Below are 26,139 nucleotides of genomic sequence, written 5' to 3'. Positions count from 1 at the left end.
ACATATGTAGGTGTGGGTTTTTTCTGGGCTCTCTGTGTTAGATACATAGACAGATATAGATATATAACTGTGTTTACACATATGTAACTGTAAACACAGTTATATATCTATATATCCACCAACAGTTGAATGAGAAAAAACTATTGTTATAAGTATATATACACATTTATGTATGTATACATATATACACACGAAGTATATATGTGTATGTATACATATATACACATGAAGTATATATGTGTATGTATACATATATACACACGAAGTATATATATGTATGTATACATATATACACACTTACAGTAATGGCCTGTAGTTCGATCCAAGTTGCTGCAAAGGACTTTATTTCATGCCTTTTCATGGCTGAGTAGTATTCCATGGTGTGTGTGTGTGTGTGTGTGTGTGTGTATGTATATATACCACATTTTCTTTATCCACTCATTAGTCGATGGGGACTTAGGTTGGTTTCACATTTTTGCAATTGTGAATTGTGCTGCTCTAAACGTGTGTGTCCAAGTGTCTTTTTCATATAATTACTTATTTTCCTTTGGGTAGATACCCAGTAGTGAGATTGCTGGATTGAATGGTAGATCTGTTTTTAGCTCTTTAGAGAATCTCCATACTGTTTTCCATAGAGGTTGTACTAATTTATATTCCCAGCAGCAATGTATAAGTGTTCTCTTTTCCCCACATCCACACCAACATCTATTGTTTTTTAACTTTTTAATGATGGCCATTCTTGCAGGACCAAGGTGGTATCTCGTTGTGGTTTTAATTTGCATTTTCCTGATGATTAGCGATGTTAAGCATTTTTTCATATGTTTGTAGGCCATTTGTATACCTTCTTTTGAGAAATGGCTATTCGTGTCCTTTGCCTACTTTTTAATGGGATTGTGTTTTATTTTTCTTGGTGATTTGTTAGTTCCTTGTAGATTCTGGATACTAGTCCTTTGTCAGATGTGTAGTTTGCAAAGATAATATTTTGGATGTTATATTTCCATTATAATTTAGTTCAAAGTATTTTCTAATACACCTTGCAATTTCTTCTTTGACCCATGGATTATTTTAAAGTATGTTATTTTGTTTGTTTATTTTGAGACAGAGTTTTGCTTTTTTTGCCCAGGCTGGAGTGCAGTGGCACAATCCCGGCTCCCAGATTCAAGCGATTCTCCTGCCTCAGCCTCCCAAGTAGCTGGGATTACAGGTGCCCACCACCACACCCAGCTATTTTTTTTTTTTTTTTTTGAGACAGAGTTTTGCTCTTGTTGCCCAGGCTGGAGTGCAATGGCACGATCTCGGCTCACTGCAACAACTGCCTCCTGGATTCCAGCAATTCTCCTGCCTCAGCCTCCTGAGTAGCTGGGATTACAGGCATATGCCACCATGCCAGGCTAATTTTGTATTTTTAATAGAGATGGGGTTTCTCCATGTTGGTCAGGCGGGTCTTGAACTCCCGACCTCAGGTGATCTGCCTGCCTTGGCCTCCCAAAGTGCTGGGATTGCAGGCATGAGCCACTGCACCCAGTCCAATTTTTTGTATTTTTAGTAGAGATGGGGTTTCATCATGTTGGCCAGGCTGGTCTTGAACTCCTGACCTCAGGTGATCCGCCTGCCTCAGCCTCCCAAAGTGCAGGGATTACAGGCATGAGCCACCATGCCCAGCCTAAAGTGTATTGTTTAGTCACCAAATATGTAAGTATTACCCAAATATATTTGTCACTGATTTCTAATTTAATTGTATCGTGATCCAAAAATATACATTGTATGGTTTCTATTCTTTTAAATTTGTTAACATTTCTTTTATGGCACAGAATATGGTCTATCTTGGTGAGTGTTGCTTACACACAACTGTGTAACTGAAAACTGTGTATTCTGCTTCTCGTGGTTGTTGTATCCTATAATTGTCAACTAGATCAAGTTAGTAACAGTGTTGTTCAGTGATCTTTTCTTCTTCAGTGTTTACTGTATTTGCTAATCCCATCCAGTCAAATTTCCATTTCATATATTGTATTTTTCACTTCTAGAAGTTCCATTTGACTCTTTCATTTCTCTCCTCATTATCTTCATATTTTTCTTTAAATTTTTGAGCACATTTATAATGGAGGTTTTAAAGTCCTTGTCTGCTAATTTTGTCACCTCTGTAATTCCTAGTGATGATTTTCTTCCTGGCTTGGGGTCACAATTTGTTGCTTATTTGCATGTCTAATAATGTTTTTATTGGGCAGCAGACATTGTAAATGTCATATTTTTGAGTGTTTGGATTTTGTCTTTCTTTAAGAACTATTGCAGTTTGTTTTGGAAGGTTATTATGTTTTTTGCAGATCAGGTTGATCTTTTCAAGGCTTGTTTTTAAGCTTTGTTAGGACAGGTCTATAGTAACTTTTGCCTTGGGCTAATTTAGACCTGCCACTTAATTCTTGACTTTTTTGATTAATCTGAGTGTTCAACAGGGTCTCTTTATTATGGCTAAATGAAATTCAAACATTTTCCAGCCCTATGTGACCACCAAGAATTCAGCTAATAGCTCCCCGGCAGTTCTTTGCCCAGCTGCAGAGGAGTGTCAGTGCACTCTATGTATTTTCAGATTATTATTTAGCCAAAGACTTGGGGATCCATATTAATGTTCCTGGAGTTCTTTGTGTAGCTCCATTCTCTTTAGTACTCTGTCCCATAAATTCTGGCTGCCTTAATCTCCTAATCTCCCCAAACTCTAATATCTATTCCTCAACTCAGCAAAACCATGCTGTTATTCTTGGATTTCCCCTTTCCTGCCCCACAGTCTGAAAGTTGTCTCCAGGCAAAAAAATGGAGATCCTAGTTTGCGGATCCTCATTTGCTTCTCTTTTTTTTTTTTTTTTTTTTTTTTTGGAATGGAGTCTCGCTCTGTCGCCCAGGCTGGAGTGCAGTGGCGTGATCTCGGCTCACTAGAAGCTCCGGCTCCCGGGTTCATGCCATTCTCCTGCCTCAGCCTCCCGAGTAGCTGAGACTACAGGTGCCCGCCACCACGCCCAGCTAATTTTTTGTATTTTGTTTAGTAGAGACGGGGTTTCACCGTGTTAGCCAGGATGGTCTGGATCTCCTGACCTCGTGATCCGCCCACCTCGGCCTCCCAAAGTGCTGGGATTACAGGCATGAGCCACCACAAATGAGCCTATATATTTTTTTGAATTGTCTGTTCATGTCTTATTTTCATTTTTCTAGTAGTTTTTTTTTAAGTGTTTTAGCCTAAATTTGTAAAAAGTTTAGGGGATATATGAAGGGACTCTAAATGTTTATGAAGAAATTTAATTAAAAGATAAAAATAAAAATATAAGCTTTATTTTTCAACATGAGCCCCATCAAGTTCAAGACACTTTTGTAAGCAATGATACTAGCCATTTAGTTCACCCCTAAAGAACTGAGAGTCCTGGGAATTTAGCCATGTCAATGTAGTGTTTTTTATATTGGTTACTGAAGAAAAAATGGGTGCCCTTTAAAGTTGTAAGATTAGGAACAAAAACAAGTCAGAAGAAGCCAAATCAGCACTGAAAGGTGGGCACTTAATGATTACCCAAGAAAACTCTCACCAGATTGCCCTTGCTTGATGAGAGGAATGAGCAGGAGCATTGTCGTGGTCAAGAAGGATTCTGGGGAAGTTTTCCCAGGCATTTTTTCTGCTAAAGCTTTGGTAACTTTCTCAAAACACTCTCATAATAAGCAGATCTTATCACTCTTTGGCCCTCCAGGAAGTCAACAAGCAAAATGCCTTGAACATCCCAAAAAAGCCATTGCCATGACATTTGCTCTTGACCAGCCTGCTTTTGCATTGACTAGACCACTTCCACCTCTTGTGCTTTGTCTTCAGGATCAGACTGGTAAAGTCATGTTTCATCTCTTGTTACAGTTTTTTTTTTTTTAAGAAACCCTTCAGGATCTTGATCACATTTGTTTAAAATTTCAACTGAGGCTGGGCCCGGTGGCTCACGCCTGTAATCCCAGCACTTTGGGAGGCCGAGGCGGGCAAATCGCGAGGTCAGGATTTCGAGACCATCCTGGCTAACATGGTGAAACCCCATCTCTACTAAAAATACAAAAAATTAGCTGGGTGTGGTGGTGGACACCTGTAGTCCCAGCTACTCGGGAGGCTGAGGCAGGAGAATGGCATGAACCCAGGAGACGGAGCTTGCAGTGAGCTGATATCATGCCACTGCACTCCAGCCTGGGCAACAGAGCAAGAGTCCAGCTCAAAAAAAAAAAAAACAAATCAAGTGAAAGCTCTGGTCTTACTGCAGCTGATCTATTTTATTTTTATTTTTTTTTCAGACACAGTCTTGCTCTGTTACCCAGGCTGGAGTGCAGTGGCACCATCATGGGTCACTGCAGCCTTGGCCTCGTGGGCCCAAGCAATCCTCCCACCTCAGGCTCCCAAGTAGCTGGGACTACAGGCACATGCTACCATGCCTGGATAATTTTTTTGCAGCTAATCTAGATGTAATGGTTTTGGCACCCATCTAATGGAAAGTTTGCGCAACTTTAATTTTTTAGTCAGAATTGTGTAAGCTGAACCGAGATGTCTTTGGTGTTGGCTATTGTTTCTTCTGTTAATTGTAGGTCTTCTTTAATTAGAGCACAGACAAGATCATTTTTTTCCTCCCAAATTGATGTAGATGGTCTTTTGCCGTGGGCTTCATCTTCAACATTGTCTCATCTCTTCTTAAAACAAGCTAGCTACTTGTAAACTGCTGTTTTCTTTGGAGCATTGTCTCCATAAACTTTTCACAAAACGTCAATGATTTCACCATTCTTCCACTCAAGCTTCATCATAAATTTGATGTCTGTTCTTGTTTCAATTTTAGCAGAATTCATGTTACTCTGATAGGGGCTCTTTTCAAACTGTTATCTTATTCTTCTTAGTGCCTCAAACTAGATCCTATTCAGACATGTTATAACAAGTTAGTATGGGTTTATTTTGGTGCAAGAAATATTTTGAAATCCACACATTTTTTTCATAATATGCATTTCCATGAAGTTTTTGAAAACTACTTGTATTAGGAATATTAGTCCTTTGTCCAATAAATAGACGGCAAATATTTTCTCACGGCTCGTCATTTACCTTTTGGCATTTTTTTGCAATGCAATTTTTTTCCCTTTGTTTTTTGTGTAATAAAATGAATCAATGTTTTCTTTTTTTTTTTTTTTTTAGACCAAGTCTCACTCTGTCACACAGGCTGGAGTACAATGGTGCAATCTTGGTTCACTGCAACCTCTGTCTCCCAGGTTCAAGCGATTCCCAAGTAGCTGGGATTACAGGCACATGCCACCATGCCTGGCTAAGTTTTGTATTTTTAGTAGAGATGGGGTTTCACCATGTTGGCCAGGCTGGTCTCAAACTCCTGACCTCAAGTGATCCACTCACCTCGGCCTCCCAAAATGCTGGGATTACAGACGTGAGCCATTGCTCCCGGCCAAATCAACGTTTTCTTATATTGTATTTAGGTTTTAAGTCATAGTTAGAAAGCCTTTCCCCACACCTAGGTTATAGAAACATTCATTACTTTTTTCTTCCAGTGCTAGTACTTGCATGGTTTTTGGTTTCCACATTTAGATCCCTGATCTAATTGGAGTTTATTCTTGTGTGTGCTGAGATATAGATCTGATTATATCTTTTTTCCCAAATGGCTATCCAGTTGTCCCAATGCCATTTATTAAGCACTTCATCTTTGTCCCAGTGATTTGAGATAGCATCTTTATCATGTACCAAACTTCCATAGTGCCAGAAGATTTTTATTTTTTTTAGACAGGGTCTGGCTCTGTTGCCCAGGCTGGAGTGTAGTGGCACAATCTCAGCTTGCTGCAACCTCCCCCTCACAGGCTCAAGTGTCCCCACCTCAGCCTCTCAAGTAGCTGGGACTACAGGCACAGGCCACCACACCAGGCTGATTTTTATATTTTTTTGTAGAATGAGATTTCACCATGTTGCCCAGGCTGGTCTCAAACTCCTGAGCTCAAGCAATCCGCCCACCTCAGCCTCCCAAAATGCTAGAATTATAAGCATGAGCCACCACACCTGGCTGCCAGAAAATTGTAATGATCAGAAAACCACAATTCTTTCTTCCTCTGTTATATGTTGAAGTAAATTACTTCATTTAGAAAACTAAGCCGGGCACAGTGGCTCACACCTGTAATCCCAGCACTTTGGGATTGAGGCAGGCAGATCACCTGAGGTTAGGAGTTTGAGACCAGCCTGGCCAACATGGTGAAACCCTGTCTCTGCTAAAAATAGAAAAATTTGCTGGGCATGGTGGCGGGTGCCTGTAGTCCCAGCTACTTGGGAGGCTGAGGTAGGAGAATTGCTTGAACCTGGGAGGCAGAGGTTGCGGTGAGCCGAGACCACGCCATTGCACCCCAGCCTGGGCAACAAGAGCAAAACTCCATCTCAAAAAAAAAAAGAAAAAAAGAAAAAAGAAATAGCCATACAAGGCTGCCCATTTGGTGAGAACTAATAATAAGTTAGATAGCAATGTAATAGCAAAATGCGGGTGCAAAATTGAAACAAATTATTTCTGAGGAGAATGTAGGTCTCATGGAAGATTTTCATGTGGACAAATTTGGTAAACTTTTTGCAGGTAGTTTCCTGACATATTTAACATCTGTGATATAGTAAACAATAAGAAGGTACTAAAGGCCGGGCGCGGTGGCTCATACCTGTAATCCCAGCACTTTGGGAGGCCAAGGTGGGAGGATTGTTTGAACCTAGGAGTTTGAGACCATTCTAGGCAACAAAGCAAGAACCTGTCTCTAAAAAAATTTAAAAATTAGCCAGAAATGGTGGCACATGCCTGTAGTCCCAGCTACTTGGGAAGCTGAGGCAAGAGGATTGCTTGAGCCTTTTGAAGTTGAGGCTTTAGTGAGCCATGATCACCCCACTGCACTCCAGCTTGGGCAACAGAGCAAGACCCCATCTCAAAAAATAAAACAAAATAGACTGGGCACTATGGCTCATGCCTGTAATCCCACCACTTTGGGAGGCTGAGGTGGATAGATCATGAGGTAAAGAGATCGAGACCATCCTGGCCAACATGGTGAAACCCCGTTTCTACTAAAAATACAAAACTTAGCTGGGCATGGTGGTGCATGCCTGTAGTCTCAGCTACTCGGGAGGCTGAGGCAGGAGAATCGCTTGAACCTGGGAGGTGGAGGTTGCAGTGAGCCAAGATTGTGCCACTGCACTCCAGCCTGGCAACAGTGAGACTCTGTCTCTAAATAAATAAATAAATAAACAAAACAAAATAAGTAAAATAAAATAAATGTTTGAAGTTCCAAAATATTTTGATGACATAATTTCTTCTTGTTCTAACAAAACTACATATGCGTTTGTCCTATGACCTAGCAATCACACTATTAGGAATTTATGATAAATACACACCTCAAAAATTACAAAAATACATATATACCAGGTTATTTATCACAGCATTATTTGTAATTGCAAAAACATTGTAGATAGAATGGAGGTCATATAAAACTTATTCTTAAGATTCAGACTGGGTGCAGTGGCTCATGCCTGTAATCCCGGCACTTTGGGAAGCCGAGGCAGGCAGATCACCTGAGGTCAGGAGTTTGAGACCAGCCTGGCCAGCATGGTGAAACCTCATCTCTACCAAAAATACAAAAATTAGCTGGGCGTCGTGGCACGCCTGTAATCCCAGCTACTCGGGATGCTGGGGCACGAGAACTGCTTGAACCCCAGAGGCAGAGACTGTAGTGATCCGAGATCATGCCACTACATTCCAGTCTGAGCAACAGAGCAAGACGTCTCAAAAAAAAAAAAAAAAGATTCATAGATCATCTTATCAAATCAAAGTATGCAATATTCAGGTAAACTTCAGATAAATATGAAGGCTAAACCATTCAGCTTCTTCACCAAACCCTTGAATGTCCCACCTGTCTAAATTGAGATACATGTTTGTTTGATTTATTGGTTAACTGTTTTTATTCCATTTTTCCTCAAATGATCCCATAATTTGACCTTAGGAAGCTGTTCAGATAGACACATTAGGTTGAATGGAAAGCCTACTTGATGATATTTAGGATTTTAAGAGGATTTTATGTATTTTTTCCATGTGTGCAATAATTTAATAGCATCTTAAATAGGATTTTCTGATATTACTAACCCTCTGGGAATAATATTAGGTAATTAGACAGTTAGCTAATATTAAAATATATATTAGGTAATATTTATTGAGAGTTTCCTCTGTGCCAAGCAGGATCAACTTCATAGGCAGGCGACCTGTGCAGGGACACAGGCCTTCATGCTTAGATGGGCCCCCTTGCTTTGAAGGCCCCTACCCTTTGGTTAGGGCTCTGCTGTTCCCATCTTGAAATTCTTAATAATTTTTATTTTATTTTTTTGAGTCAGGGTCTTGCTCTGTCACCCTGGCTGGAGTGCAGTAGACTCACTACAGTCTTGAACTCCTGGGCTCAAGCAATCCTCCCACTTCAGCCTTCTGAGTAGTTAGGACGACAAACACAAGCCACCATGCTCAGATAAGTTTTTTGTTTGTTTGTTTTTTGTTTTTGTTTTTGTTTTTGTAGAGATGGGACTGTCCCTATGTTGCTCAGGCTGGTCTCAAATTCCTGGCCTCAAGTGATCCTCCCGCCTCAGCCTCCCAAAGTGCTGGGACTACAGGCATGAGCCACTGTGCCTGGTCAATCATTTTTATTAACAAGCCCAAGCCCTCTATTTTTTTTTTTTTTTTTTTTTTTTTTTGAGACAGAGTCTCCCTCTGTTGTCCAGGCTAGAGTACAGTGGTGCGATCTTGCCTCACTGCAACCTCTGCCTCCTGGGTTCAAGAGATTCTCCTGTCTCAGCCTCCCTAGTAGCTGGGATTACAGGCACCTACCACCACACCCGGCAATTTTTTTGTATTTTTAGTAGAGATGGGGTTTCACCATGTTGGCAAGGCTGGTCTCAAACTTCTGACCTCAAGTGATCCACCCATCTCGGCCTCCCAAAGTGCTGGGATTACAGGTGTGATCCACTGCGCCCAGCCTCCAAGCCCCCTATTTTTATTTTGCACTGACCCTACAAGTTACATAGCTAGGCCTAGTTATGTTTTTAGCAAGGAAGGTGTATAATCTCATGTACATTTTTGAAAGATCACTCAGGTCTCTGCATGTGAAATGGAATTTAGGGAATGCAAGAGAGGGAGTAAAATTAACAGCGAGGAAGCTATGATAACATTTAAGGTTGCTTTGACTCAGGGGTAGCAGTAGATAGGGTAAGTAATTGATAGTTTCAAAATATATTTTGGGAGTAGTAAGCATTGGTATGGATTAGTAATATACTGGATGTGGGGATGCAGAAAAAAATATTAAAAATTACTTCTGAAATTCTGGCTGGAATAGAAGTGCCACTTACCAGGTAAGGAAGGTTGGAGACATAACATATTTGAGGGTGTGGTCAAAAGATGAGTTTGACATTATGCTACGTCATATAAAAGACATATAAAAGACTACCTATTTTATAATTCCTTTTTAATAAAATATTCGGAAAAGGCAAAACTGTGGTTGCCTGAGGCTGAAGCTAGGAAGATTGACTACAGACAAGTATGAGGGAAATTTTGGGGGTGATGAGAGTATTCTAAAACTGGATTGTGGGGTTGGTTGCGTTACTGTATAAATTTGTCAAAAATCCCTGCATTGTATAGGGGCACTATATTGTACGTAGAAGGCTGTGAAAAGATTTTAAAAATGATTGACATGTCTGTGGTTATATCAATGAGTACTATTATTAGTCCCATTTTATAGATAAAGAAAATAAAAGAGAAGTTAAAAATAAAAGTTTCATGGTTACATAGCTACTAGGTGTAATATCCAGTACTGGAATTTGAATCTTTTTGACACTAAGACCTTATTCTCGATCATATAATACTTTCACTTTCTATTTTAAAGTTATATTATAGCCGGTGCGGTGGCTCACACCTGTAATCCCAGCACTTTGGGAGGCGGAGGCTGGCGGATCACCTGAGGTTGGGAGTTCAAGATCAGCATGATCAACATGGAGAATCCCCCATCTCTACTAAAAATGCAAAATTAGCTGGACGTGGTGGCACATGCCTGTATTCCCAGCTACTCGGGAGGCTGAGGCAGGAGAATTGCATGAACCTGAGAGGAGGAGGTTGTGGTGAGCCAAGATTACGCCATTGCACTCCAGCCTGGGCAACAAGAGCGAAACTCAAAAAAAAAAAAAAAAAAGAAAGAAAAAGAAAAAGAAAAAGGAAGGAAGGAAGGAAGGAATAAAGAAAGAAAAGTGATACAACAAGTTACGGCATCTTTGTTTATTATCCACTGTGAGTTGTATTACCACACCTTACTTGGCTCTTTGGCAAACTATATTATCTCTTCAGATCATGAGGGCTAGGAAGGCCCACTGGTAACTTGAAGGAGTAAATGTATCTTCTAAAAAATGCTTACTTCCAGGGAGATTGGATCCACACAAATGAATACATATATAGTCCTTAGTGTATGCTATGATTATTATACTATGTCAGTAGCATAAAGATTGCTATATTAATAAGCATTAAGTGCCTGCTGTGCTAGACAGTGAGGATACAAGTGGCCACCAAAATAGCATGGTCCCTGCCCTCCTGGAACTTCTTTTTTTCTTTTTCAGTGGGGGAAGCAGACATTTTGCTTACACAAAAATAATTATAAAATTTAAAGTTGTGCCGAGTTCAATGGAAAAAATATAAGGTGTTCTGAGAGAGCATAACAAATGATCCTGGTTTTAACTGGGGCCTAATGGAAGACCTCTATTAGGAAATAACATTTAAACTAAGACCAGAAAGACTTGTAGAAATTAGCAAAGCAAAGGGAGGGAGGAGAAAGCAGCTTTCCTGGCAAAGGAACAACTTGTGTGAAGGCCCTGAGACAGGGAAGGGCTGGGGTTCTGACCACCCTCCAAGTGGTACAATGGAGTATAGTGAGAGAGGGAGATGACATGAGAACTTGGATACTATGCAAAGGATTTGGTATTTTAATTCAAGAGCAGTATGATGCTACTGAGGAGCAGCTGGACAATTGTGTGATCCAATTAAAATTTTAGGAAGATCAACCTCGCTATTGCGGAGAATGCTTACACAAGGGTTCTGTTGGTTCATGAAGAGATCTTAAGAAAACTATGAGCTGGGTGCAGTAGCTCAGGCCTGTAGTCCCAGCTACTTAGAAGTCTGAGGCAGGAGGATCCCTTGAGCCCAAGGAGTTGGAGGTTACAGTGAGCTATGATTATTCCACTGTACTCCAGCCTGGATGACAGAGTGAGATCCTGCCTCAGAAACAAAAACCAAAAAACCAACAACAACAAAAACAACAACAACAAAAGTCTCAGAAAACTACAGGCCTTATTATCAAGAAAATGACAGGCCTTATTACTGAGAAAACTACTTACATTTTTAAAAGCTGATTTTCAAAAACCAGATTGTGAATTAAGTGATGCTGAATAGGGGAAAAAAAGACTGATAAACCAATGTATCTCTGAATAACCCACTAGATCAGTGCTTGTCAAACTTTAATGTGTTTTCAAATCACCCTGATGTTTTGTTAAAATGTAAATCCTGTCTCAGTAGGTCTAGAGGAGGGCATTTCTGCATTTCTAACAAGTTCCCTGGTGATGCCTAGACCACTGGTCCTCACATTTTGAGTAGCAAATGATTGGGCTATACTCTATATTCTAAATTCTAAATGTATTCTATCTTCTAATGCCTATCAGCCCTCTTGCTGGTCTGGCTAATTATCAAACTTGAGCATTTAAAACTGGGTGTTTTCAGAGATTAATTGAAGTGTTAAAGACATGGAAATATAGGTCACATATGGCTTTTCATCTCTTCGGGAAATATCCTATATATCCTTACTACTTTTCTACTTACCTAACCTATGTGCCTACCCCTTCACCTGTGTTCAAGATTCTGTTATACTTCAAAAGGACTCTATGCAATCAAAGTGATGTCCAAGACAAATATACAGAAATAGTATGAGGTTCTAACACTTTACATCTAATGGAGTGGTTTGCATCATTAATTGAGGCTTACTCTGTGCCAGGCACTTTTCCTGCCTTCTTCATTTAATAGGATAGGAGCAGGAACCCTTAGAGGTTCGTTTCTTGTTCAAGGATATGCATCTCAACTCTGGCTTATATCACAGTGGACTCTTATTCACCATCCTAATCATTATAATTTTGTTTGGTGACTACAATTCTAAATGCAGAAAACTTAAGGCTCTTTATTCTGTGACTAAAGGCTTTGTATTTTCTAAAGATTTGTGGAACTTTGCTGCCATTATTTAAATAATTTTATAAAGATCCTAGGTGGTAAATAGGCCTGGCTATTTTTCTTTTTAAAATCTTCTCCGTCTTCTTCTTCATTAGCAGTGCAACTTCTTGTGGCATATGGTACCCAAGATCTTGGGAAAAGGATTGATCAAGTAAAGGGAAACGATAGAGAGAGTGTGCTCTACAATTGAGATCATGCTCCTTGTGAAAGACAGGGTAGGGAAATTTCTTATTGCTCCCTGGTTCCTAAGAAATGAGAGCTAACAATGACATCCAGTTTTAAAAGAAATAAAATCTGAATTGTACTTTTAAATTTTATAAGCCAGAGTTAAACCAATAGATTGTAACTCCTGCTAATTTATTAGTAGCTCCAGATAATGAGGAAGTGACAGGGAATGCTAATTTCATTTGGTAAGAGATAAAACTGAAATTATTAATGTCTCCACGGAAATGCTAAATGCCTCCTTACAAGTAAGGTCCGGCTAATTGTCTTCCAACAAATCAGATTTGTTGGTGTTTTTCCAGACAACGTTGTGTAGTTTTCGGTTTGGTTCGATCCCCTTTCTTGTGATCAAAGAAAGTGGTTCAAATGTTTAATGGGTCTTGATTTGGATTGGAGACTTGCAGAACGGCTAGCCTCACAGCCCCAAGGCTGGCTTTCCCTAAGGTAGGTTTCCTATGCACCGATACTGGCAAGGCGCTTTGGCTGGAAACTCTGGAAGGAAGCCAAAGGAAAGTGAAGTTCCTGGCGCTAGCGCGTGTCCTGCTCGGAGAGCCCGGCGCTAGCTCATTCTTCGTGCAGTTATTGGCTGGGACTCTGTGTGCCGCTGTCGGCCAATGAAGACGCTGGAGATCGGGCCCCTGCCCGTCCCCTTTCTGCGCCCCGGGATGAGGCAGAGACTGAACAGCCGGCGAGCAAATCAACGGCATCCAGAAAGCCATGTCGGACTCGGCGCCCAGCGCCCAAGCGCTAACCGGCTGAAAGTTTCTCAGAGAAATTGCAGGGACGATCTGGACCCCGCTGAGAGGAATGCTTTTGAGTGAGATGGTCCCAGAGGCCTGGAGGAGCGGACTGGTAAGCACCGGGAGGGTAGTGGGAGTTTTGCTTCTGCTTGGTGCCTTGAACAAGGCTTCCACGGTCATTCACTATGAGATCCCGGAGGAAAGAGAGAAGGGTTTCGCTGTGGGCAACGTGGTCGCGAACCTTGGTTTGGATCTCGGTAGCCTGTCAGCCCGCAGGCTCCGGGTGGTGTCTGGAGCTAGCCGAAGATTCTTTGAGGTGAACCGGGAGACCGGAGAGATGTTTGTGAACGACCGTCTGGATCGAGAGGAGCTGTGTGGGACACTGCCCTCTTGCACTGTAACTCTGGAGTTGGTAGTGGAGAACCCGCTGGAGCTGTTCAGTGTGGAAGTGGTGATCCAGGACATCAACGACAACAATCCTGCTTTCCCTACCCAGGAAATGAAATTGGAGATTAGCGAGGCCGTGGCTCCGGGGACGCGCTTTCCGCTCGAGAGCGCGCACGATCCCGATGTGGGAAGCAACTCTTTACAAACCTATGAGCTGAGCCGAAATGAATACTTTGCACTTCGCGTGCAGACGCGGGAGGACAGCACCAAGTACGCGGAGCTGGTGCTGGAGCGCGCCCTGGACCGAGAACGGGAGCCTAGTCTCCAGTTAGTGCTGACGGCGTTGGACGGAGGGACCCCAGCTCTCTCCGCCAGCCTGCCTATTCACATCACGGTGCTGGACGCGAATGACAATGCGCCTGTCTTCAACCAGTCCTTGTACCGGGCGCGCGTCCTGGAGGATGCACCCTCCGGCACGCGCGTGGTACAAGTCCTTGCAACGGATCTGGATGAAGGCCCCAACGGTGAAATTATTTACTCCTTCGGCAGCCACAACCGCGCCGGCGTGCGGGAACTATTCGCCTTAGACCTTGTAACCGGGATGCTGACAATCAAGGGTCGACTGGACTTCGAGGACACCAAACTCCATGAGATTTACATCCAGGCCAAAGACAAGGGCGCCAATCCCGAAGGAACACATTGCAAAGTGTTGGTGGAGGTTGTGGATGTGAATGACAATGCCCCGGAGATCACAGTCACCTCCGTGTACAGCCCAGTACCCGAGGATGCCCCTCTGGGGACTGTCATCGCTTTGCTCAGTGTGACTGACCTGGATGCTGGCGAGAACGGGCTGGTGACCTGCGAAGTTCCCCCGGGTCTCCCTTTCAGCCTTACTTCTTCCCTCAAGAATTACTTCACTTTGAAAACCAGTGCAGACCTGGATCGGGAGACTGTGCCAGAATACAACCTCAGCATCACCGCCCGAGACGCCGGAATCCCTTCCCTCTCAGCCCTTACAATAGTGCGTGTTCAAGTGTCCGACATCAATGACAACCCTCCACAATCTTCTCAATCTTCCTACGATGTTTACATTGAAGAAAACAACCTCCCCGGGGCTCCAATACTAAACCTAAGTGTCTGGGACCCCGACGCCCCGCAGAATGCTCGGCTTTCTTTCTTTCTCTTGGAGCAAGGAGCTGAAACCGGGCTAGTGGGTCGCTATTTCACAATAAATCGTGACAATGGCATAGTGTCATCCTTAGTGCCCCTAGACTATGAGGATCGGCGGGAATTTGAATTAACAGCTCATATCAGCGATGGGGGCACCCCGGTCCTGGCCACCAACATCAGCGTGAACATATTTGTCACTGATCGCAATGACAATGCTCCCCAGGTCCTATATCCTCGGCCAGGTGGGAGCTCGGTGGAGATGCTGCCTCGAGGTACCTCAGCAGGCCACCTAGTGTCACGGGTGGTAGGCTGGGACGCGGATGCAGGGCACAATGCCTGGCTCTCCTACAGTCTCTTGGGATCCCCTAACCAGAGCCTTTTTGCCATAGGGCTCCACACTGGTCAAATCAGTACTGCCCGTCCAGTCCAGGACACAGATTCACCCAGGCAGACTCTCACGGTCTTGATCAAAGACAATGGGGAGCCTTCGCTCTCTACCACTGCTACCCTCACTGTGTCAGTAACCGAGGAGTCTCCTGAAGCCCGAGCCGAGTTCCCCTCTGGCTCTGCCCCCCGGGAGCAGAACAAAAATCTCACCTTTTATCTACTTCTTTCTCTAATCCTGGTTTCTGTGGGGTTCGTGGTCACAGTGTCCGGAGTAATCATATTCAAAGTTTACAAGTGGAAGCAGTCTAGAGACCTATACCGAGCCCCGGTGAGCTCACTGTACAGAACACCAGGGCCCTCCTTGCACGCGGACGCCGTGCGGGGAGGCCTGATGTCGCCGCACCTTTACCATCAAGTGTATCTCACCACGGACTCCCGCCGCAGCGACCCGCTGCTGAAGAAACCTGGTGCAGCCAGTCCGCTGGCCAGCCGCCAGAACACGCTGCGGAGCTGTGATCCCGTGTTCTATAGGCAGGTGTTGGGTGCAGAGAGCGCCCCTCCCGGACAGGTAAGGTTTAGCAAGTCATGCTTGACCCTGTTAGTGCTTTTTTATTCCTACGTCATATTGAGGAAGGAATGGAGCTGTTTTTTTAGTGATGAAGATGTTTTCCTGATGATGCATTCACACTTTCACCTGGCCCTTCCTAGATCAAAGTTAGTGCCTTTGTGAGATGGTGGCCTGCCAGAGTGTGGTTTGTGGTCCCATTTAAGGGGGAAGATACTTGACTCATCTGTGGACCCAGTTCACATCCTCAGCACTCATTTGCTATCACAACTAACCAATCTTGCTAAGGGATGGCTAAGCCAAAACACAAGATCTCAGCGATCAGAGTTTAGCTTGGTATCATTTACGTTAGGAATAAGCTGCTGGATACCTCTAACCAGTGGCAGCTTCTAGGAATATAAAAACTACCTCATTCCTCCACCTTTCAAATGATTGTGACATTTGTATTAAAACTAATAGCTTTTTAATAATTTTCCTTTGTTTATACAGATCGTGTACCTCATTCTCAGATAATGTTTTATGAACGAAATGAAATTCCAGGCATCCTTTAAATTTTATTTCAGGCACTCTACTGGAAATGATGTGCACCCTACTTACAAAATATTTTTACCTTATAACAGTAATGCATGTTTGCTAGAAAATTCAGAAAATACAGAAAAGTATTTAAAAAATTAAAACTATAATCTCCAAACCCAAAGATAACCACTTTTAATTATAAAAGTAATAATTTATTTCAAAAATAAATCTAGGCAACCCAAGAAAACATAAAGTAGCCAGACTCAGTGGTGTGCACCTGTAGTTCTTGCTGCTCAGTGCGTGATGTGGGAGGATTGCTTGAGCCCAGGAGTTCTGGGCTGTGGTGCACTATGCTGATCAATTCATCAATCCACTGTCTGCACTAAGTTCAGCATGAATACAGTGACCTCTTGGGAGGGCAGGACCATCAGGTTGCCTAAAGAGGGGTGAACTGGCCCAGGTTGGAAATGGAGAAGGTCAAAACTGCTGTGCTATCCAGTAGTGGGATGACATCTGTGAATAGCCACTGCACTCCAGCCTAGGCAATATAGGGAAACCCTGTCTCTTTTTTTTTTTTTTTTCTTGAGACGGAGTCTCGCTCTGTCGCCCAGGCTGGAGTGCAGTGGTGCAATCTCGGCTCACTGCAAGCTCCGCCTCCCGGGTTCACGCCATTCTCCTGCCTCAGCCTCTCCGAGTAGCTGGGACTACAGGCGCCCGCCACCACGCCCGGCTAATTTTTTGGTATTTTTTAGTAGAGACGAGGTTTCACCGCGGTCTCGATCTCCTGACCTCGTGATCCGCCCGCCTCGGCCTCCCAAAGTGCTGGGATTAACCCTGTCTCTTTAACAATAACACCAACAACAACAAAAATCCCAGAAACTACAAAAGGAGAGTCTTTCTGGTGCCTCCAGTGTTAGTCCCTGTCCTTCCAGCCTTATTTTTCTTAAGTATATGCACAATGTAAAAGGTAGATAAATTCATATCCTTAGAAAGGTAAAGCATTCATTAATTCAGGGTGGTATGCAATGATACTATCCAAGGCATGGTATCCATGCAAGGTGACTGCAAGGCCTTTGCCCTGGAGAGAACCCTATACATACTCTCAACTGTAGGAGAACCACTGTTATTTTGTTACTCAGTGCATCATTGCTATCAACTCTTGGATTTGGCAGTTAGACAAATGAGGTTCTACCATTTACCAACTATGAGTCTGTGGCCAAGTTACTCAATCTCCTTTCTAAGCCTCTTCCTCATATGCCAAAAGGAAATAATAAGTGTTTTATAAGATTCATGCATGATGTAATGTATGCAAAGTGTTTAGCATGGTGCCTGGCATATCATAACTGTTAAACAATTATTAGCCAGCTCCTAGCATTTTGGGAGGCTGAGGCAGGAGGATTGCTTGAAGCCAGCAGTTCAAGACCAGCCTGAGTGACATAGTGAGATCCTGCCTCTACTAAAAAAAAAAAAATGTTTTTTCATTAGCTGGGCATGTTGGCATGCACCTGTGGTACCAACTACTTGGGAGGCTGAAGTGGGAGAATTGCTTGAGCCTGGGAGGTTGAAGCTACAATCAGCTGTGATTGCACCACTACACTTCAACCATGGCAATAGAGTGAGACCCTGTCTCAAAAAAAAATTATCAGCTATTACTATTATTATTTTTATTAGTTCTTCACCCACCTAAAATCTTAAACGCACCTTGGAAATACACATATGAGAACAATTAAAAATGACAAAGTAGAAGCACATATGAAAAGGCTAAGAAAGCATGAAAGCCAGCAAGAAATAACTGCTGCTCTTCTGGTCAGCCTGGAAAACAACTGGCATTTTCCCTAGAACAATGTTTTCAAACTTGGTTGCACATTAAAATCACCTAGAGACCTTTTAAAAATTCTGAAACCCAGGCCACACCCTGACCAATTAAAGCACAGTCTCTGGGGTTGGAACATAGGCATCATATTTTGAAGGTCCCCACTTGATCCTAATGTGCAGACGAATTTGAAAACCACTACTTTGGGAGGCTGAGGTGGGTGGATCATAAGATCAGGAGTTTGAGACCAGCCTGGCCAATATGGTGAAACCTTGTCTCTACTAAAAACGCAAACATTAACTGGGCATAGTGGCACACACCTGTAGTCCCAGCTACTCTGGAGGCTGAGGCTGAAGCATCAGTGAGGGAGAATCAGTGAACCCTGATGTGGAAGTTTCAGTGAGCCCAGATCACACCACTGCACTCCAGCCTGGGCGACAGAGCAAGACTCCGCCTCAAAAAAAAGAAAGAAAAAAGAAAAGCAGTACTCTAGAACCTGCCAATCCATCATTTAGCATATTTGTGAAGCAAAGTGTTATTCTGGTATTTGCAGAACCAGAATCCAGCTTTATTGGGCCAGGCCCAATTTTTTAAAAAACATGGTAATGTCTCCCAGCCTTAAAGTATTACATAGAATAGCTCTAAAAGATCACTGTAGGAAGACATAAAATGGTATTTCAGTCATCTAAGGGAAAAACCTTCCTAAAGCACTAGCCCCTGGGCAACTATTATTTAAACATCTACAGCTGTTCAATAGGTATTGGGTTCTTTTTGGAGGGATGTGACAAAATTGTTGTATAATTAGATTGTGATGATGATTGCATCAGTTTAGTATATGTAAATACACTGAAAACCATTGGATTGTACACTTTAAATATGTGATTTGTATGGTATGTGAATTATGTCTCAATAAAAATCTAGAGATGGGGCTGGGCTCAGTGGCTCATGCCTGTAATCCCAGTACTTAGGGAGGCCGAGGCCAGCGGATCACCTGAGGCCAGGAGTTCAAGACTGGCCTGGCCAACATGGTGAAACCCCATCTCTATTAATAATACAAAAATCAGGCCAGGCCTGATGGCTCACGCCTGTAATCCCAGCACTTTGGGAGGCGGAGGCGGGTGGATCATGAGGTCAGGAGTTCAAGACCAGCCTGGCCAACATTGTGAAACCCCGTCTCTACTACAAATACAAAAATTCACCGGGCGTGGTGGCTGAGGCAGGAGAATCGCTTGATGGTGGAGGTTGTAGCGAGCCGAGATTGTGCCACTGCACTCCAGCCTGGGTGAAAGAGTGAAACTCCATCTCAAACAAACAAACAAACAAAAACAAATCAGCCAGGTGTGGTGGCAGGTGCCTGTAATCCCAGCTACTTGGGAGGTTGAAGCAGGAGAATCGCTTTAACTCAGGAAGCAGAGGTTGCAGTGAGCCAAGATCACACTGTTGCATTCCAGCCTAGGCAACAAGAGCAAAACTCACTCTATCTCAAAAAAAAAAAAAAAAATCTAGAGATGGGAGAATCATATGGCTGGCATAAAAAGGTCAAGTCAAATATATGTAAGATTAAGGCTTTATGATGCTCCAGTTCTAGTAAAACAGACTGGGTACTTGTTTTGGTGTGAAATTGACAATGTAAGTATAGTACTGTACATATTAGTTGTTTAGCTTTAGATAAGTCTTCTAATCTCTTTAAACTTCAGTTTCCTTATCTATAAAATAAAGAGAATATCTACTTTGCAAACTTGTTGTGAGAGTGAAAAGTAATTCATATAAAATCCCTGTATGGAGCAAGTACTCAATAACTATTTGTTGAACTAAAAATTATAATACTGATATTCACCATTTATTAGCATCCCTATGTGCCAGACACTGTAAACAATTAAAAGTTATCATTCTGGTACCCATAGTACAGTATGAGACAGACATGCAAAAACAAACAAACAAACAAAAAAGATAATGGAGATCTGCATAGCATAAGATGCAGTGGGACCAAACGGGAAAAAACACCTAAATCAGCCTGGGGAAACCAGGAAGAAATGATAGAGGTGGTGATGCTTGAGCTATGAACTATAAAGGTTGAGTAGTAGTTTGTCAGATAGTAAAGGGGAAAGGACAGGGCAGGGAGGGGCCATTGCAAGAAATTCCATGCAGAGGGATTATGGTATTTCATTATCACTGAACCTTAAACTGTGTGTGTGGCCTGGTACGGTGGCTCACGCCTGTAATCCTAGCACTTTGGGAGGCCAAGGTGGGCAGATCACTTGAGGTCAAGAGTTTGAAACCAGCCTGGCCAACATGGTGAAACCTCATCTCTATTAAAAATACAAAAAATTAGCCAGGTGTGGTTGTGGGTGCCTGTAATTCCAGCTACTTGAGAGGCCGAGGCAGGAGAATTGCTTGAACCCGGGAGGCAGAGGTTGCAGTGAGCTGGTATCAGGCCACTGCACTCCAGCATGGGCAACAGAGAGAGACTCCATCTCAAAAAAAGTGTGTGTAAAACAGACAGTCTTTGCAGGAGATGAGGTGAAGCAAGTAGGCAGGAGTTAGATCCTGAGTTACCTTTGGGCCATGCCAAGGAGTTTTTATTTTATTCCATATAGATGAGAGTCATTGCAGAAATTTGAACTGATATGCATATGATATCATGAGTTTTTTTTGTTTTAGAAAGATTATTCTGTCAGTCATAAGTGAAGGGACTGGGGACATTGGGACTGGAGGCAAAGAGATAAGTTTGAAAGCTATTGCAATATTTGAAGAGAAGATTGATAAATGCTTGAACCAGCACAGTGGCAATACAGATGGAGGGAGCTGACTACAATAAAATCATCAGGACTTGTTGGTTGACATGATATAGGAAGTGAGGGACAGGGATGAGTCAAGGTTGATCCCCCTAGATTCTGACTAAGGCAGCTGGGTGGATGACAGTGCCATTCACAGAGACAGTGAATTCTGGCATAAACACCTAATAGGTCAGGCTGGTTTACACCTCCAACATTCCCATGGGAGAAGGTATAGAGGGGTGTGTGTTTGTGTGTGTGTGCGTGTGTGTGTGTGTAAAAGAACACAGAAAGCCAGATTCCTCTCTTTGACACCAGAATATTGGTTCCCACCATAGTCAAAAGGATATTCCTGAGGATCAAGGCTTGGAAAAATATTGGGGAAGGATAAGAACTCCAGTTGTTGCTGCTTTTTTTGGCAGCCAGTGTAACCTAGGTAATGACTTGGTTGAATTAAGAAATTTCATTTCCATATCAGGATGGATTTTTCTCTTTCTCTGTGCTCTAGTGTGTTTCCCACTCAGATTGCAGGTTGTATGTACCTACAGTGTGAATTGTGTTGTGTTTCTGTGCTTGTGCAAGGGAGTAGCTAGGTTGCTGGGAGGTCTGGATGAGGGTGGGGGTGGGGTGAGATCAAGTCTCCAGCTCCAAGAGGTCCCCTGGGGCTAAGTGAAAACCTTGCTCTTTTGAAATGGTCTTCATTGGTAATTAACAACAGATCAAGAATACCTTGGTGTCAAATAAAGGGAATTTGTAGGCACAATGCTGTTGGTAGCTGATCTCAATCATTCAAGGAAGCTATTAAATCTGTGAACATTAGCATTCTGCCAGGTAAAGAGATCTGGTCCTTAGCACCTCCCAGACGCACTGATTCTTTACTGTTTTGAAACATCTCCCTCTCCTGGCTTCCTCCACCCTGCTTCCATACTGTCCTTGAAATCAATGAATGGTAATTTAGTGTATCTAGTGTATCACTAGCAAATGTCTGAATAAGAGAGGTTTGGTTTCTGCTGTGCCTCCTGTTACAATGAGAACGTGTACTGCATAAATTTAATTGGCTACATTAATGTGTAAGCCTTTTCTGCAAAGAGATGGATCCGTTTCTGAATATTCTGCAGAAGGGCAGAGTTTTGAGTATATGGCAGTGGTTCTAATAAGCAGTTGCTCTAATACAATCAGACTGAGACGGAAGCTACTCATTTAGAATACTGGTTGATGACAACACTGGCTTGAACAAAGTGACCACTCTCCAATGGCTACTCTCCCTCTCAGTGGGCCGCAGGTTGCTAGGGCTCAGGCTGTGGCTGTTTTCCCCGCCGAAAAGGGGCGGGGTCAGTCGGTGTGTTAGGAAAAAAAAACAAAAAACCATATATGTTGTCTGCCTCCCCACAGAGGTAACAACCCGTGGAAAAACATGCCGTTGAGCGGGAGGAAGGCGAAAACATAGGCTGGGTTTTTTGGGGGGTGGGGGAGCGTGGAGGATAGGGTGGGCTTTTTCCCCTCCAATGCTGCGACGCATTAACCCTGCTGCTGTTGGGACGTTCTCTGCTCAGCCTATTGGCTGAGCCCGGGAGCCGCTGTCTGCCAATCGGGTAGTGAAAGGCAGACAAATCTACCCCGCCACCAGCAAAAACGGCGCGTAACCCTTGCGGCGCCGGCCGAACCGCGCCAGAGCTGGCGCGGGGAAAGGGAGATAGGTGTCTCCAGCTGCTGTGGCTGTTTGGGGCGGGTCGGCTTCATCCGCGTCTCAGGAGCAAGTAGAGAATTAGCGGGCGGCAGCAATGCTCCGCAAGGTGAGAGGCTGGACAGAAATCTGGCGGTGGGCTACCCTTTTGTTCCTCTTTTACCACCTGGGTTACGTGTGTGGGCAGATCCGCTACCCGGTCCCAGAGGAGTCACAGGAAGGGACTTTTGTAGGGAATGTCGCCCAAGATTTCCTGCTGGATACGGACAGTCTGTCAGCTCGCAGGCTGCAGGTCGCTGGAGAGGTGAACCAAAGACACTTCCGTGTGGATTTGGACAGCGGAGCCCTGCTCATCAAGAACCCAATCGACCGAGAGGCACTGTGTGGGCTCAGTGCCAGCTGCATCGTGCCCCTGGAGTTTGTCACCGAAGGTCCTTTGGAAATGTACCGAGCAGAGGTAGAGATCGTAGATGTGAATGATCACGCCCCCCGTTTTCCGCGGCAGCAGCTAGACTTGGAAATTGGGGAGGCAGCTCCTCCAGGACAGCGTTTCCCGTTGGAAAAGGCTCAGGATGCAGATGTGGGGAGCAATTCGATTAGCAGCTATAGGCTGAGCTCCAATGAACACTTTGCACTGGATGTGAAGAAGCGCAGCGACGGCAGCCTGGTCCCAGAGCTGCTCCTGGAGAAGCCTTTGGATCGAGAGAAGCAATCGGACTACCGCCTGGTGCTGACTGCTGTCGATGGAGGGAACCCGCCGAGATCTGGCACCGCAGAGCTCCGGGTATCCGTGCTGGACGTAAACGACAACGCCCCAGCCTTCCAGCAATCCAGCTACAGGATTAGTGTGTTGGAGAGCGCACCAGCGGGCATGGTGCTCATCCAGCTCAATGCCTCCGACCCGGACCTGGGTCCCAGTGGTAATGTCACCTTTTATTTCAGTGGTCATACCCCTGATCGTGTAAGAAACCTCTTTAGCCTGCACCCCACTACTGGAAAGCTTACTCTTTTGGGGCCCCTAGACTTTGAGAGTGAGAATTACTACGAATTTGATGTGCGGGCTCGCGATGGGGGTTCTCCAGCCATGGAGCAACATTGCAGCCTTCGAGTGGATCTGCTGGACGTAAATGACAATGCCCCTTACATCACAGTGACCTCAGAGCTTGGAACCCTCCCTGAGAGTGCAGAACCTGGCACTGTGGTGGCACTTATCAGTGTGCAGGATCCGGACTCAGGGTCAAACGGAGATGTGAGCCTCCGCATTCCCGACCACTTGCCATTTGCCCTCAAGTCTGCCTTCAGGAACCAGTTCTCCCTGGTGACTGCTGGACCCTTGGATCGAGAGGCCAAATCTAGCTATGACATCATGGTCACTGCTTCTGATGCTGGGAACCCTCCTCTCAGTACCCACAGAACTATTTTCCTCAATATTTCAGATGTGAATGATAATCCACCCTCTTTCTTTCAGAGGTCACATGAGGTGTTTGTTCCTGAGAACAATCGCCCAGGGGACCTGCTTTGCTCCCTTGCAGCCTCTGACCCAGACTCTGGCTTGAATGCGCTTATCTCCTACTCGCTCCTGGAGCCCAGGAATCGAGATGTATCAGCTTCCTCCTTCATCTCTCTGAACCCCCAGACAGGAGCTGTTCATGCTACTCGATCCTTTGACTATGAGCAAACCCAGACACTGCAGTTTGAGGTGCAGGCCCGGGATCGGGGCAACCCACCCCTTAGCAGCACTGTGACAGTTCGTCTATTTGTGCTGGACCTCAATGACAATGCCCCAGCTGTGCTCCGTCCTCGGGCCCGGCCTGGTTCCTTATGTCCCCAAGCACTGCCTCCATCAGTTGGTGCTGGCCACCTAATCACAAAGGTGACTGCCGTGGATTTGGATTCAGGTTACAATGCTTGGGTTTCCTATCAGCTCCTGGAGGCCCCAGATCCCAGCCTGTTTGCAGTCTCTCGATATGCTGGGGAGGTGCGGACGGCTGTTCCCATCCCAGCTGACCTCCCACCACAGAAGCTGGTCATTGTGGTAAAGGACAGTGGCAGTCCACCACTCTCTACCTCTGTTACTCTCTTAGTGTCCTTAGAGGAAGACACTCATCCAGTTGTCCCAGATCTTCGAGAATCTTCAGCTCCAAGGGAAGGAGAATCTCGTCTAACTCTCTACTTGGCTGTGTCCCTAGTGGCAATTTGCTTTGTCTCCTTTGGCTCATTCGTGGCACTACTCTCTAAGTGTCTTCGTGGGGCAGCCTGCGGAGTGACCTGCTTTCCTGCTGGCACCTGTGCCTGTCTCACCAGATCTCGAAGGAGGGAGGGGCTTCCCCCTTCCAATGGGATCCTCCGAATCCAGCTAGGGTCAGATGATCCTATCAAGTTTGTTGACGTGGGAGGCCACTCTCACGGCTGTACACCCTTGGCTTCTGCACCAACTCGGAGTGATAGCTTCATGATGGTAAAGTCACCCAGTGCACCTATGGCAGGGGAGCCTGTTCGCCCAAGCTGCCCACCCTCTGATCTTCTCTATGGGCTAGAGGTGAGACCTTTGCAGGCTCAACCAATGCTTGAGGGTTATTCTGATCCAGGCATATGGCTAGGCCATGTCCTGGAGAGTACTGGCCTCTCAGTAAGAGCCCATAGTGATGTCACCATTTTTGTAAGAGGTAACTATGTGGTAGACACTGTGCTTTGTAATTGTTTTATGAATTAACCATAGTTGTCACAATTTAGCATTGGGGGCGGGTCATGCCTATATCTGAGTAAGAAATGAAAGTAATTGGTGATCAAGAGCTAGGCTGTTGTGGAAGCATGCTGATGGAATGTGGGAGCACAGGAGGCTACAGTGCACAGGGTAGAGTGCACCAGGCAGTCACTTGGACAAAGGTGGCTGTTTTCTCTACTCTTTCTGAAAGAGGGGATCAGATTCTGAAGTACCTTAACTCTAGGTTACCATTTCCCAAGGGATTGAGGGGAAATAAAATCTTTGTCTCACAGTATCTAGTACACTGTGAAGGGACCTCTCTATTTGAAACATAGCAGACAGCAGAAAGAGGAGAGAACTAAAGGAATAGAGAGGCACACATCAGAGTGGTAGCATAGATCTTTTGGTCTGGGTCTTAGGACTTGTATCAAGTCCCTACTGGGGATTTGAACTAGATGTGGTGAATTGGAAGGTTGGGGCGGGTTGGTCATCACCTTTGGAAAAAAGCAGTAAGTGAAATCACTTATGCCAGAAAACTGGTTTACAGTTGGCTGATTCATAGAAACAGCCACCCTGTGCATCTTTAAGTTGAGTTCTTCTGAATTAGATGAAACCATGAAACCTAGAAGCCATCCATGCTTGGCCTCTGACCACTCTCCTGGGTGACCTGATTCAGCCCCAGAAATGTTCCCCTACCCAAAAACGGTAACACTCATTCCACATTTGGGGTCTGGGGTGTCAGAAGAGCTAAGTCCCATGTCAGCTGACACTGAGATTTCCTCAAAGCATTGCTGGAGAGTCAGGGCAAGACTTTACAAGGTTCTTACTAATGTTTTCTCTCACCTTAGCAGCATTCAGCAGGATGGGGGAGG

The 26,139-nt window shown here is 44.3% G+C and overlaps 1 protein-coding gene across 22 annotated transcripts in view; it reads left to right on the top strand.

The window, feature by feature from the left end:
• Positions 1 to 26,139, top strand: part of LOC100590761 (protocadherin gamma-C4) — a 181,074-nt gene that overhangs the window by 130,379 nt on the left and 24,556 nt on the right. The window contains exon 1 of one of the 22 annotated variants that reach the window (XM_012504801.2): positions 13,029 to 15,779. The exons of 19 other annotated variants lie outside the window; for them this stretch is intronic. In XM_012504801.2, the coding sequence (XP_012360255.1) occupies positions 13,335 to 15,779 (2,445 nt within the window). In that variant the 5' untranslated portion in view covers positions 13,029 to 13,334. Of the gene's footprint in view, positions 1 to 13,028; positions 15,780 to 22,263; positions 25,103 to 26,139 lie in introns of those variants that run through there. 2 more of the 22 variants (XM_012504815.2, XM_012504802.2) reach the window with 2 other exon arrangements.

The sequence above is a fragment of the Nomascus leucogenys genome, chromosome 2 (assembly GCF_006542625.1).
Source record: "Nomascus leucogenys isolate Asia chromosome 2, Asia_NLE_v1, whole genome shotgun sequence".
Classification (NCBI taxonomy): Eukaryota; Metazoa; Chordata; class Mammalia; order Primates; family Hylobatidae; genus Nomascus; species Nomascus leucogenys.
The sequence above is the reverse complement of the archived record's forward strand: the minus strand, read 5'-3'. Positions and strand labels throughout refer to the sequence as shown.